Source organism: Bos grunniens, chromosome 21, assembly GCF_055505025.1.
Source record: "Bos grunniens cultivar Pamir isolate PY7600 chromosome 21, Bosgru_T2T1.0, whole genome shotgun sequence".
NCBI classification, from domain to species: domain Eukaryota; kingdom Metazoa; phylum Chordata; class Mammalia; order Artiodactyla; family Bovidae; genus Bos; species Bos grunniens.
The window spans coordinates 28,683,767-28,697,490 of NC_141185.1; the positions used below are offsets into that span (position 1 = coordinate 28,683,767).

The 13,724-nt window shown below is 36.7% G+C and overlaps 1 protein-coding gene across 21 annotated transcripts in view; it reads left to right on the forward strand.

Moving 5' to 3' along the window:
• HEATR5A (HEAT repeat containing 5A) overlaps window positions 1–13,724 on the forward strand; it is a 103,727-nt gene that overhangs the window by 40,690 nt on the left and 49,313 nt on the right. For all 21 annotated transcript variants that reach the window (XR_015149787.1, XR_015149789.1, XR_015149790.1 and 18 more), the window contains 4 exons: window positions 741–893; window positions 1,852–1,951; window positions 10,870–10,979; window positions 13,435–13,598. Coding sequence is in view for 16 of the 21 variants with exons in the window: in XM_086363737.1 (XP_086219863.1) it covers window positions 741–893; window positions 1,852–1,951; window positions 10,870–10,979; window positions 13,435–13,598 (527 nt within the window). In the remaining 5 variants the exon portion in view is untranslated. The remainder of the gene's footprint in view (window positions 1–740; window positions 894–1,851; window positions 1,952–10,869; window positions 10,980–13,434; window positions 13,599–13,724) is intronic.

Here is a 13,724-nt window from a genome sequence, read left to right on the forward strand (position 1 = left end):
TTCCTAGGATGTTTTTAGTACTACTTCATCAAAGAAAGTAATAAGCAAGGAGTGAATATGGCTTATTTTGCTGTATTCAATTTCTAAATGTTGCTCTGAAATCAAATTTGCCTTTGGATTTAATCATGTCTGATTTTTGACCTGGAGCAAGTTGCTATCAAAAGTTAGAATTAGGGTACTTCCTTGCTGATCTACTGGTTAAGACTCTGAGCTCCTAGTGCAGGTGCCCCTTGGATTGATGCTTCGTCAGGGATCTGGATCCCACGTGCCACAATTAAGACCTAACGCAGACAAACAAATATTTTTTTAAAAGAATTACTCTCAGGAGACAGTATTATTTGTTACCAAAACAATAGTACTTTGCATTTATGCAGGTACATTAGTTTTTTAGGCTTAATTTAAAGTGCATTCTGTTGTTTGGCTCTGGACAGGTCTTTGGAGATAAACAGTGCAGGCTGTTCTAGCTTCATTTTACAGTTCAAAGAAATTGAGGCTTAAAGAGTTCACAGCAGTAGTAGAAGAGCAGACACCAGAGCCTAGACTTTGCTGTCAGTTCCTTGATTTTCCTCTCCACTCCAGTGCCTTCAGATAGTCACTGATCCAGTAGTACATTTGTTGGAACTAGAGGGATGAAGTAATCCAGCAGTAGTGGATTCAAATATGTTTCTTTTAAAAGGGAAGGGTTTTAAAGAGTACCCACTTCGGGTTCTTGTACAAGTGACAAGTTGAATAAATTACAGGTCCTGCATTTGTCAGTCATCACCTTGCTCGAGTACTGCTCTTGTGGAAGTGTGTCTTCCCAGTGTCTCCTAAAGATCTAGAAACAGAAAAGAGCCGAGGAGACTCCTTCACATGGCAGGTAACCTTGGAAGGACGCGCTGGTGCTCTCTGTGGTAGGTTGAGTTTAGTCTTTCCCTTTCCTCTGGCTTTTTCCATCTTTTAACTTCACATATACTTGTATGTTTCAACTTGAGGGGGAGAATCTGCTTCTGGTGATTTTTGTTATTGAAATAATTGATATGTTGGCAATTATAATAGAAGTATCATGTAAAAAAACAAATTTAAGCATTCTTCTCTTTGGGATATTTTATTATAATATGATCTACTTGAGAAATGTTAAGATTGCTTTGTGTTAAGTGGGCATTCATTTCCCTTTTCAGAAAAACTAGGGTTGAAGTTAATTAATATCGACTAAATATGGTTTCTATTTAGCTTTTTATATATGTGAAAGTTGTACCCTTCTACAACACATAGACCATTAAAAATAGTATCCATATTGAAAATTTAAGCTAAGGAAAAGACATGGAAGCACAGACTTTTTTCTGAAGCATATTTTCTTAGAAAAGCATCTTTTTTAAGAGTAAAAATGACATGAATAAACAAAACCAAAATCAATGCTTCCTTGAATCTGAGTCTAAATTTTAAATATTCACTTTTTTCTATATATGTGATAACTCCTTATAGAACTTGTATGTTTCAGGTAACATCTGTGAAACCTAACATGCTGACTTAAAAGGCAACCGGGTTCCTCAGAACTAGTGTAGAATTGGTAGACTTGAAGGTCCACTTTGAGTTTAAGGGCTGAATAAAGCCCCAAGAAAGCAACATTTTGTTGATTTGGTTTTCTGTCTCTTTTAGTAATTCTAGAAAGTTTGATTTGTTTTTTTGTTTTTTTCACTTTCACTGGAAGTAGAAGCCACTAGTTTCCTTTTTTTACTAGAGTTTCAAGAATTTTGTTGGTTTTCACACATTTCTTTATTCTTAAAAAAATGTGAATGCTGTACCAAAATTGAATGCTTTTTTTCATGCTTCATTACGTTCTGCTAAGTCAAGGTCTGTTCTGTTTTTCAGCTATCAAGAGCTTTGTCGCCCACTGCGGTGATCTCCTTACTGAGGAAGTAATTCAGCATCTTCTTCCACCACTTCCTTGCACTGTGGATTTGCTGACTCAGTAAGGATCCACTATTAGATTTGATACAGACTTACAGCAATCAGTTACCCGCTGGTTATATAATATTGTATGAAGTACATCAATGAAGCCAAGTTTCTGTAGTTGGTGAATGATGTTCCATTTGTAGACGAAGGCAAACATTTTGTTACATGATTTTTTTTTTTTTAGGGTAGGATCTTGAAAAATACACATTAAAAGGGAAGGAAAGTTACTTGGTGGATAATGTATCTTCCATACAGTCAGATTTAACCGAGAAAGTAAATATTAAGCCTGTTAACCTTTTCAGGTATGCGTTTCATTGGTTTGTTAGCGCTGTTCTGTGTTCTTAAGAACCAGATGCTTGTTAACAGTTTCAGTTTTTTGTTGTTCATATTTTTCATGTTTGATTTATATTTTTTAAATATAATTTATGTCATGGTCACTAATAATTTCCCAATTAATGAAATGTACAGTTTAGGGAAAGATTTTCCAAAAAGTGTTTAATAATACAACATTTTATGTATATGGAAAAATACATGTGCAACTTCCTATGAAACTATAATTATTTTAAAGTAAAAAGCTGAAGAAAATTCTAAAATAAGCAAAAAACAGTTCAGATTATGGCTTATGAAGCATAACAGTAAAGTGAACCCCTGTGAGTTCAGCACAACTGGCGCAGAGGTTAATGAATGTTTGCGGTAACAGACTAGAGAGTAAATATTTTAGGCTTTTCAGTTCACACAGTCTCAGTTGCACTGGCTCAGTTCCCTTGTTGTAGCTTGAGAGCAATCATAGCTCATCTGTGAATGAATGAATGCAGCTGTGTTCCCGTAAAACTTTATTAATAATAAGGGGAAGTGGGCCCAAATTAGCTATCCCTGGACTAGAACACTGATAACTTTTGAAGTTTTATCTGTGTGCTCCTCTTTAATACCATTCTTTCTGCCCTACTTTAGAGGTAATCACTATCCTGAATTTTAGAGTTGTCATTTTCTTGTATTTTTCAAAAGTGTATCACATATACATGTTTCCCTAAACAGTTCCTTGTTTAGTTTTGCTTGGTTTTGATCAGGCACATGGTATCATATTGTTTCTGAGGCTTAACTTGTTTTACTCAACATGATATTTCTAAACTTCCTCTACATGCAAGTATGTTCTTGTTCGTTGCTGTTTAATATTTAATAGAATGTACAACAACTTACCTTCCTGTTCAGTGAAATAGCCAAACTATTTTCCAAAATTTTTTCATATGTATATCCATATTAATGGGAGTACCCATCAATCTACTTCTTCACCAACACTTACTCAGATATCAACTCTTGTTTAATCCAATAGGTGTAAATTGGTATCTCGTTATGATGTTATATGTATCTGGTTCCTGATGCTTTAAGTGTCATACTGTATGTTTATTGTTCTCACTATTTCTTTGAAATCCCTATCATGCATATATTTACCTATTTTTAGGTAAAATAATGATTTGATTAACAGACATTCTTTTTTTTTTCTTAGCTGTACCACATGTCTTGTGGAATCTTAAGTTCCCTGACAAGGGATTGAACCTGGGCCCTGCAGACATTCTTAATTTAAATGTCAGATTTATGAGTCTTTTACTTCTTGGTTCAGTTCAGTTCAGTTCAGTTCAGTCCAGTCGCTCAGTCGTGTCCGACTCTTTGCAACCCCATGAATCACAGCACGCCAGGCCTCCCTGTGCATCACCAACTCCTGGAGTTTACCCACTTATGCACATCAAGTCGGTGATGCCATCCAGCCATCTCATCCTCTGTCGTCCCCTTCTCCTCCTGCCCCCAATCCCTCCCAGCATCAGAGTCTTTTCCAATGAGTCAACTCTTCACATGAGGTGGCCAAAGTACTGGAGTTTCAGCTTTAGCATCATTCCTTCCAAAGAACACCCAGGGCTGATGTCCTTCAGAATGGACTGGTTGGATCTCCTTGCAGTCCAAGGGACTCTCAAGAGTCTTCTCCAACACCACAGTTCAAAAGCATCAATTCTTCAGCGCTCAGCATTCTTCACAGTCCAACTCTCACATCCATACATGACTGCCGGAAAAACCATAGCCTTGACCAGATGGACCTTTATTGGCAAAGTAATGTCTCTGCTTTTGAATATGCTATCTAGGTTGGTCATAACTTTCCTTCCAAGGAGTAAGTGTCTTTTAATTTCATGGCTGCAGTCACCATCTGCAGTGATTTTGGAGCCCCCCCAAAAAATAAAGTCTGACACTGTTTCCCCATCTATTTCCCATGAAGTGTTGGGACCGGATGCCGTGATCTTAGTTTTCTGAATGTTGAGCTTTAAGCCAACTTTTTCATTCTCCTCTTTCACATTCATCAAGAGACTTTCTAGTTCCTCTTCACTTTCTGCCATAAGGGTGGTGTCATCTGCATATCTGAGGTTATTGATATTTCTCCCAGCAGTCTTGATTCCAGCTTGTGCTTCTTCCAGCCCAGTGTTTCTCATGATGTACTCTGCATATAAGTTAAACAAGCAGGGTGACAATATATAGCCTTGACATACTCCTTTTCCTATCTGGAACCAGTCTGTTGTTCCATGTCCAGTTCTAACTTGCTTCCTGACCTGCATATAGGTTTCTTGGTTAGTACTTTCTTTTGATTTATAAAATATTCCTGCATGGTTATAAAGATACAGTTTTTCCTCTCTCTAAAATGTTTAAGGTTTTTGTCTTTCACATTTGTGTTAATCCATCTGGACTTTATTTTTGTGTTTGGAATGACATAGGGTTCCAATTTCATTCTTTTTTAATATGGATAACACATTGTCCCATACTTTACTAAAGGAATCCATGCTTCCTCTCTCTGGTAAATGCCAGAGCACAGTCTGTTCCTGTATTTTCTTACCATATTCTATTGATGGGTTTGCCCATTTCTGTGCCCATACTACACTGTATAATAATAATGATAAATTTTAATGTCTGTTAGGGCAAACTTTTTGGCCTTTTTCATCTTTAAGCATAGTTTGGCCTTTTTGCAGTTTTGATTATCTCCTGTTGAAATTTTATTTGGAGTTAAATTGAATCTATAGATAAACTTGAAGATGATTGACATTTTTATAATATGCATAAACATAATACCTCTACTATTGTTGAGGTTGTTACAAAGTGTAAAATTTTTCTATGTGAAAGTCTTATATGTCTTTAAAAACATTTATTCCTAGCTAGTTACTTCCTATTTTTCTTTGCAGTTATTAAATAAGTATGTCGGAGTGAGTATGTGTGTGTCTCTATAATCTCTTTATTGCTAGTGTATTAAAAAATATAATTGACCTTATATCCAGCCACCTTGCTAAACTTTCCTATATCAAGCATTTGTTTGTAGATTCTTTAGGATTTCTCCCTTTATGATATTTATTCATATATTTATTTGTGTTCTGTCGCTCCCCTATGTGGTAACCAGATGACTACAATTTAAAACTGAATAGAAGTGGCTTATTAAAGCGAATGCTTCTCATGTTTCACGAATAAGAATAATGTTTGTGACAGGCTTTTTGTTTTATTATTATTTTATTTCTTTTTGATTGCATTGGGTCTTTATTGCTGCACAGGGGCTATCCCTAGTTGTGGTGAGCGGGGCTACTCTGTGCGAAGCACAGGCTGTGGGTGCACAGGCTCAGTACTTGGGGCTCACAGGCTCTCACACAGGCTCAGTAGTTGTGGCCAGTGGGCTTCATTGGGTTTTGCTTTTTTTTTTCATTTCATTTATTTATTTATGGCTTCACTGGGTCTTTGTTGCTGCATGCGAACTTTCTCTAGTTGTAGCAAATGGGGGCCTGCTCTCTAATTGCGGTACATGAGCTTCTCATTATGGTGGCTTCTCTTGTTGCGGAACATGGGCTTCAGTGTTTAAGGTATGTTGGCTTAATTGCCTTGTGTCATTTGGAATCTGCCTGGACCAGGGATCAAACTCAAGTCTCCAGCTTTGGCAGGCAGCTTCTCTTAACTGCTGGACCACCAGGAGAGTCCGGTTTTGATTTTTATAAAGTGGTTTAATCTGATAATTTTAATGTAACAAATTTTACTAATTTTTTACTAGGTTGCATTCTTGAGATAAACTGAGCTTGGAAATAGTTATCCTTTTTTGTAAACTTACAGATTTGGTTTTTTATGTCTGGGATTCTTCACATATGTTTATCAGTGAGACTGCCCTATAATTTTCTTTATTGTGCTGCAACCCTCAGGTTTTCAATGATGCTATACTAGCTTCATGGAATGAAGTAGGTGAATGTTTTATAACAAGGAGCTTTTAGAAGATTGAAATGGTGTGTCACATGAAACCCTCTGTAAAACAGTCTGGACCTGCTGTTTGATTTGTGGGAATTATTTTAAACTACGTAGTTCATTTCCTTAATTGCTTTAACTATTTGAGATCTGGCTTGGGGTTCTGTTTTGCTTGTGTGTTAAATTTTTCCAGAAATTTTCCCATTGCATCTTCATCTTCAACTTTTTTGGCATGAAGTTATTCTTAGTATTCTCTTATTTTTTTAATCTCTGTTGTATCTGTCATGTCCCTTTATCAATTTCTGATAAGTTTTCATTATGCCTTCTATTCTGTTTTTCCTGACCCATCTCATGAGAGGGTTTTTTTTAATTCATTTATACAAAAAGTAACTTTGCTTATGTTGAACTTGTTTCCTATTTCATTAATTATCACTTGTCATTACTCCTGTTCTTAAATTCTTTTTCTAACACCTTAATTTGAAAGCTTAGCTTGTTGAATTTCTTATAATTCTTTTAATATAAGCTAAGGTCATAAATTTCCCTGTAAGGATTCAGTTGCTCAATCATAAAAGTATTAATATATACTATTTCCATTTTTTTCCAATTTTATGTATTTTTCAATTTCATTATAATTTCTTTGGAGTTGTTTAAAATTATGTTTTAAAATTTCTAAATGTATGGAGCAGTTTCTAGATTACAATTTCGTTAGATTGTTAATATAATTGCATTGTTCCTAGTTAAAAGGATCTGTATATTTCTTTATCCAATGTGGTGTATATTTTGTTGGATTCGTATATTTCAGTTGTCCTGGAAGAAAGGCCGTTATTTCTTCAAATATTGCCTGTTTTCCTTCCTTGTTAAACTTTCCTTCTGGGGCTCTGGTTAGACAGATTTTCAGTGTTTTTGTTTTGTCTTCCATGTCTCTTGTGTGTGTTGTGCTAAGTTGCTGCAGTCACATTTGACTCTTTGCAACTCACTGGACTATAGCCCACCAGGCTCCTCTGTCCCTGGGATTCTGCAGGCAAGAATACTGGAGTGGGTTGCCATGCCCTCCTCCAAGGAATCTTCCAACCCAGGGATTGAATCCATATCTCTTATACCTCCTGAATTGGGAGGTGGGTTCTTTACCATTAGCACTATCTGGGAAACCATGTCTCTTCTAATATTTTTTTCTTTCTGCTGTTTTCTGTGATTTCTTCCACAGCTTCTTGCAGTTAACTAATTCTGCCCTCAACTGTGTTTAATTCAGTATTCCTTTGCCTCTGCCAGGACCTGGGACTATTTAAACTGTCTTTCAGTTCAGTTCAGTTCAGTTGCTCAGTCATGTCCAACTCTTTGTGACCCCATGGACCGCAGCACACCAGGCCTCCCTGTCCATCACCAACTCCAGGAGTTTACCCAAACTCATGTCCATTAAGTGGATGATGCCATCCAACCATCTCATCCTTTGTCATCCCCTCTCCTCCTCCCTTTAATATTTCCCAGCATCAGGGTCTTTTCAAATGAGTCAGCTCTTCACATCAGGTGTCCAAAGTATGGTAGTTTCAGTTTCAATATCAGTCCTTCCAATGAACACTTAGGACTGATCTCCTTTAGGATGGACTGGTTGGATCTCCCTGCTGTCCAAGGGACTCTCACGAGTCTTCTCCAACACCACAGTTCAAAAGCATCTTGGTGCTCAGCTTTCTTTATAGTCCAACTCTCATATCCATACATGACTACTGGAAAAACCATAGCCTTGACTAGATGGACCTCTTTGGACAAAGCAATGTCTCTGCTTTTTAATATGCTGTCTAGGTTGGTCATAACTTTCCTTCCAAGCATCTTTTAATTTCATGGCTGCAGTCACCATCTGCAGTGATTTTAGAGCCCAGAAAAATAAAGTCTGACACTGTTTCCCCATCTATTTGCCATGAAGTGATGGGACCGGATGCCATGATCTTAGTTTTCTGAATGTTGAGCTTTAAGCCAACTTTTTCACTCTCCACTTTCACTTTCATCAAGAGGCTCTTTAGTTCTTCTTCACTTTCTGCCATAGGGTGGTGTCATCTGCATATCTGAGGTTATTGATATTTCTCCCAGGAATCTTGATTCCAGCTTGTGCTTCTTCCAGCCCAGCGTTCTTGTGATGTACTCTGCATATAAGTTAAATAAGCAGGGTGACAATATACAGCCTTGACATACTCCTTTTCCTATTTGGAACCAGTCTTTTGTTCCCTGTCCAGTTCTAACTGTTGCTTCCTGACGTGCATACATATTTCTCAAGAGACAGGTCAGGTGGTCTGGTATTCCCATCTCTTTCAGAATTCTCCACAGTTTGTTGTGATCCACACAGTCAAAGACTGCGTAGTTAATAAAGCAGAGATAGATGTTTTTCTGGAACTCTCTTGCTTTATCGATGATCCAGCGGATGTTGGCAATTTGATCCCTGCTTCCTCTGCCTTTTGTAAAACCAGCTTGAACATTTGGAAGTTCAAAGTTCATGTGTTGCTGAAGCCTGGCTTGGAGAATTTTGAGCATTACTTGACAAGCCTGTGAGATGAGTGCAGTTGTGCAGTAGTTTGAGCATTCTTTGGCATTGCCTTTCTTTGAGATTTCTGTGGGATAAACTGTCTTTAAGAGATCTCATTTATCATCCCTGCAGTGCATGGGCACAAGCTCAGTTGCAGGTTCTTGTGTTGATATTGGTGTTCCCACTCTGATTTTAGCTCCTTTTTTATTTCAAGCATGTTATGATCATTTATTTTGGGGGGCAGTGTGGGCTTGGCCTTGGAAAAGTCTTTCTTCAAGTCTAGCAATGGAAATTATCTTTTATCCAAAATCTAAAGTGTATTTATAGAAGAAGGCCCTTTAGAGATTTTAATCTGTCCTACTTATAGTAGTAGAAACCCTTAGGAATAAGTTCTTACTTTTTTGTATTCATCTTATTTTCTTTAAATGGACACACATGCAAACAACCCTCTGAACTAAATTCTATTGTATTTAGACCAACTGAATGTTGCAGAATTTTTAAGAATTGTAATATCTTAACGTCTTGCCAATACAATTTAAATATTTTTCATGTAATCAGTCGTAATCCCATCTTGTTTTAGAGGAATACAAAAATACAGTGGATTTGTTTTTAACTTTCATAACTAAAAAATTCTCCCCAGGTTTTATAAATGTTGTTTTCGAAGGTGAGAGATAATAAATAGAACCAACTTTCTTCTTTTTTTTTTCAATAAAATGACAAGTCAAAAATAATTATTTACACTTCCCTCATGGCTCACTGGTAAAGGGTCCCCCTGCCAATGCAGGGGACTCGGGTTCCCTCCCTCATTTGGGAAGATTCCCACATGCTGCAGAGTTACTAAGCCCATGTGCCACAATTATTGAGCCTGTGCCCTAGAGCTTGGCAGCTAAAACTGCTGAATCCCACATGCCTTGGAGCCCATGCTTTGCAACAAGAGAAGCCACCACAGTGAGAAGCCCACGTCCTGCAAGTAGAGAAAAGCCCAAGCAGCAGCGAAGACCCTGCACAGCCAATAAATAAATAAATATTTTTTTTTATTAAAGAAGTAGATTACCAATCATAGTCTCTCTGTCTCAAAAAAGAAATATATATATATATATATAATTCTTTTTTTCTTTTAGAAACAAGAAACAGCATGCAGTATTTTTCTAGCAAACACACATGAATAAGCATTACCAGTATTTCTTAGAATACCTGGAAACCACATGCCAAAACAGCATAGTAAATTTATTCCAGTGGCACAGCAAAAGTAATACCACTGAATTTCTGTATTGCTGCAGGAGATGAAAGCTTCACTCCATTTTATCACAAGGCAAAGTGTAGTAATCCTTTAATAAATATTAGACGAGTGAACATCAATAAAATGATGAGAATACCAGTAGTGAGAATGAATAAAAGATTAAAAAAAGAGCACATTAAAGTGAATGAAAGAGAGTGAAAAGAGGAGGTGATAAGAGCTTTTATGACTGGAGCTTTTGGGGAAACATTGGCTCCACTTTTGCTTTCTCAAAAGTGAATTTGTTTCATGATTCTGTGTATTTTGATGATTCATTGTTATTTGGTGAGTGCCTTCCAGATGAAGTTTTCTAACACTTGGATTTTTTCCTAGATCTTTGCGTCTCCTGTTTCTTTGGCCTGTTCCTTTTCTGCATAACAATTTAGTTTTCATAAATGCAGTGTTGTAAATGTGGGGGTTTAGTAAGAGTTTCAGCTAACAGACAAAATAGTAACAACCTTGGATATATATAGTTTTATGAGGTATGATAGAAAAAATAGCTAAATGGTTTTCATATCTGACACTTGTAATTCCTCTTTTAACTTCAGGTCACGCATTATAAAAAATAATAAATATGGACTTCCCAGGTGGTTCTCTGCTAAAGAGCTCACATTCCAGTGCAGGGGGTGTGGGTTTGATCCTTGTTCCGGGAGCTAAAATCCCACATGCCTTGCAGCCAAAAAGCAACAGATAGAACAGAAACAGTATTGTAACAGATTCAATAAAGACTTCAAAAATGGTCCACAGTAAAAAATTTTTTTAATAATTTTAGTAAATAAAAGCATTAATGATTACTTATATATAATACGTATTTTATCTTTATATGTCAATATGTTGAATATTTATACATTGTTATATAACTTAAACACTTAACATATACTTTTTCTTTTACTTTAAGGCTCTCTTCAATACTAAAAACCTATGGAAGTCCTTTGAAAACACCATCAGTAGTTTATAGACAAAGGCTTTATGAATTGTTGATTTTATTATCTCCTGAAACCTATGAAGGTAAGTGCCTTACACCTGAATGTTTTACTATTTGTGATTAATACAGTGCCTGAACAAATGGATTATATGGCAGTTACTTCGTGCTTTGTGTTCAGGAGATTTTGGGAGTTCAGTCTTAACGCATATGTTTACCGTTTTATAGTAAACACTGTTGTTCAGTGGCTAAGTTGTGTCTGACTCTCTGCGACCCCATGGATTGCAGCACACCAGGCTTCCCTGTCCTTCACTATCTCTCAAAGTTTGCTCAAGTTCATGTTCATTGAGTTAGTGATGCTATCTAACCATCTCATCCTCTACTGCGCCCTTCTCCTTTTGCCTTCAGTCTGTCCCAGCATCAGGGTCTTTTCCAGTGAGTCAGCTCTTTGCATTAGGTCGCCAAAATATTGGAGCTTCGGCATCAGTTCTTCCAATGAATATTCAGGGTTGACTTCCTTTAGGATTGATTGGTTTGATCTCCTTGCAGTCCAAGGGACTCTCATAGGTCTCCTCTAGCACCACAATTCGAAATCATCAATCAATTTATAGTAAATAAAATACATTAAAAAAGAAAATGTTTCATGTCTTGCTATCTTCTCTCTTCTGAGAAAAATGTCCCTAGTTTCAATGTGTGAGAGAGAATGAGTCCCAAAGATTAGTCTTGGTTCTACTCCAGGGTTTTCTACAGAATACATAATGCAAGTCAATTAGAAATTTGACCATTCCCTGTTTTCCTTCTAGAGTGCATATCTATTGTACACATTGCCTTCCATTATTCCATTCTTAACTCTGTCCAGATAGCACTTTAATCTTGAGTGGTATACCAAGGTATAATTTATCTTACAAAGTTTATAATGTAGGTTTTGCTTTTATTGGGCTCAAGATGACTTCAGAATATTTGAATACTGCATTTGGTAAAAAAAAAAAAGCTTGCCCTTATTTTGCAATTAGTTCTGTATCCTTTCTTATAAATTTCAAATACAGTTTTAAGAAAATGTATTGCTACTACTACTGAATACTTTAAGATGCTTGTTTTAAGAGGTGAAAGTTGAAAATGGCCTCTAATGGGAGCATCTTTTTTTTTTTTTTTTAATTTTCAACTAACCAAATTAAGTTAATCATTACTTCAAATCTATTTCTTTTGGGGATTTCCCTGGTGGCCTACTAGTTAGGATTTCAGGCTTTTCTGCGGCCCGGCTTCTGTCCCTGGTCAGGGAACTGAGATCCCACAAACCACTTGGCATGGCTGGAAAAAAAAAGAATTTATATAACTTTTCATCATGGTTGTCCAACAAAAGCAGAATTTTGTCACAGTAGTTGCTTAATTTTCTTAAGTTTATGGAACAAAACTTGGGTTCCTAATATTTATTTCCTATCTTAGTTTCGTTATGGATCTGCATTCAAGTATTTTAATTTTCTCCACACTGAAAATTGCTCCTCATTAGCATCAGAAAGTGGTGTATTTTTACAGGAGAAGCATATTTGCATTTTAAAACTGAATCATCTTTAAGTACTTTGTTCAGGGACAGTTAGGCGGCCAGCAGTTACTTTATATGAGAAATGGAGATATACCACTGTTTTCACATTTAGCTGTAGTACCAAACATAGCTTGCATGTTATGCCACCAATAGAATTATTTTCTTGAGTATCACATACTGGTAACTAAACTAACACACTCTTACTTGCTTCATTAAGCTTTTATTGATCCCTGTCCACTGTCCCCAGTTGCTGTGTTTATATAATCTCTCCTTTCTCTAAACATAGCTATATACTCGTTTTTCATCCTCTATGAAGCTTAGTATTTCCTACCTTCATTTTTTAGTTAACGTGTGTGTGTCTTGAGTCTTATATCTTCTTCCAAGGGAGGATTGTCCACAGAGAAGTCCCTGTTTAGTAATTACTAAAACATCAAATTATGATAGTGAAATTGTTTAAAACATCCTTAACTCTAGTGATACACAGTGAAATATTTATAGATGCAAGTGATATGCTTTCCAGGGATTGCTCCAAAATAGTATGGAGGGTGATGAGATAGTCAATTGAGAGTACAGGTGAACCGAGATTGATCTAGCTGGTTAGGATGAGTGACAGTCATTTGCTGGGGTGGTGGGGAGTTAGGCTGCCATACTACTAATATTATGCCTGCTTTGTCTGCCTTTGTTACTCTTTTTTCTTTCTGTTTTTATGCTCCATGTCATTTTATTTAAAATGATGGTAGTAGTATTTATTTAGTGCTTAAAATATACATACACACATACTTTGAGATGTTTGTTCTTATCCTTGTGGTCAGCAACACATAGTTGAGCTTTTTATCGGTAGGGCATTTCTCAGGGAGGAGAACAGATTAAAGAGGCTGTGATAGATTAAAGTTAGCTGATAATGCAGTTTAACGTTCACCCTGGGCTCTTTAAACCCCGTTCTCAGACCTGTTAACTGCTATTGCTAAATTGCTAATTGCTCTTTTTCTGTGACTCAACAGGAAACCTCAGTGTTATCCTCAGAGAGCTGGCTGCTGACCTGACCGCCCCTGATATACAGGTGGCCGCATCCGCATTTTTACTCCCACCCCTCTGTCATCAAGATGATCTTCTAATATTAAGTCCTTTGCTACAAGAGACTGACCATAGATTTATTGAAGAACAGGTATGGTCATTTTTCAATAACTCTTGGATTGATTCAACCTATAAACTGTGGTTTAATTTGTTTTTTGTTGTTTTTTTTAAATTGGCCACACTGCACGGCAAGTGGGATCCTCCTTACCCAACCAGG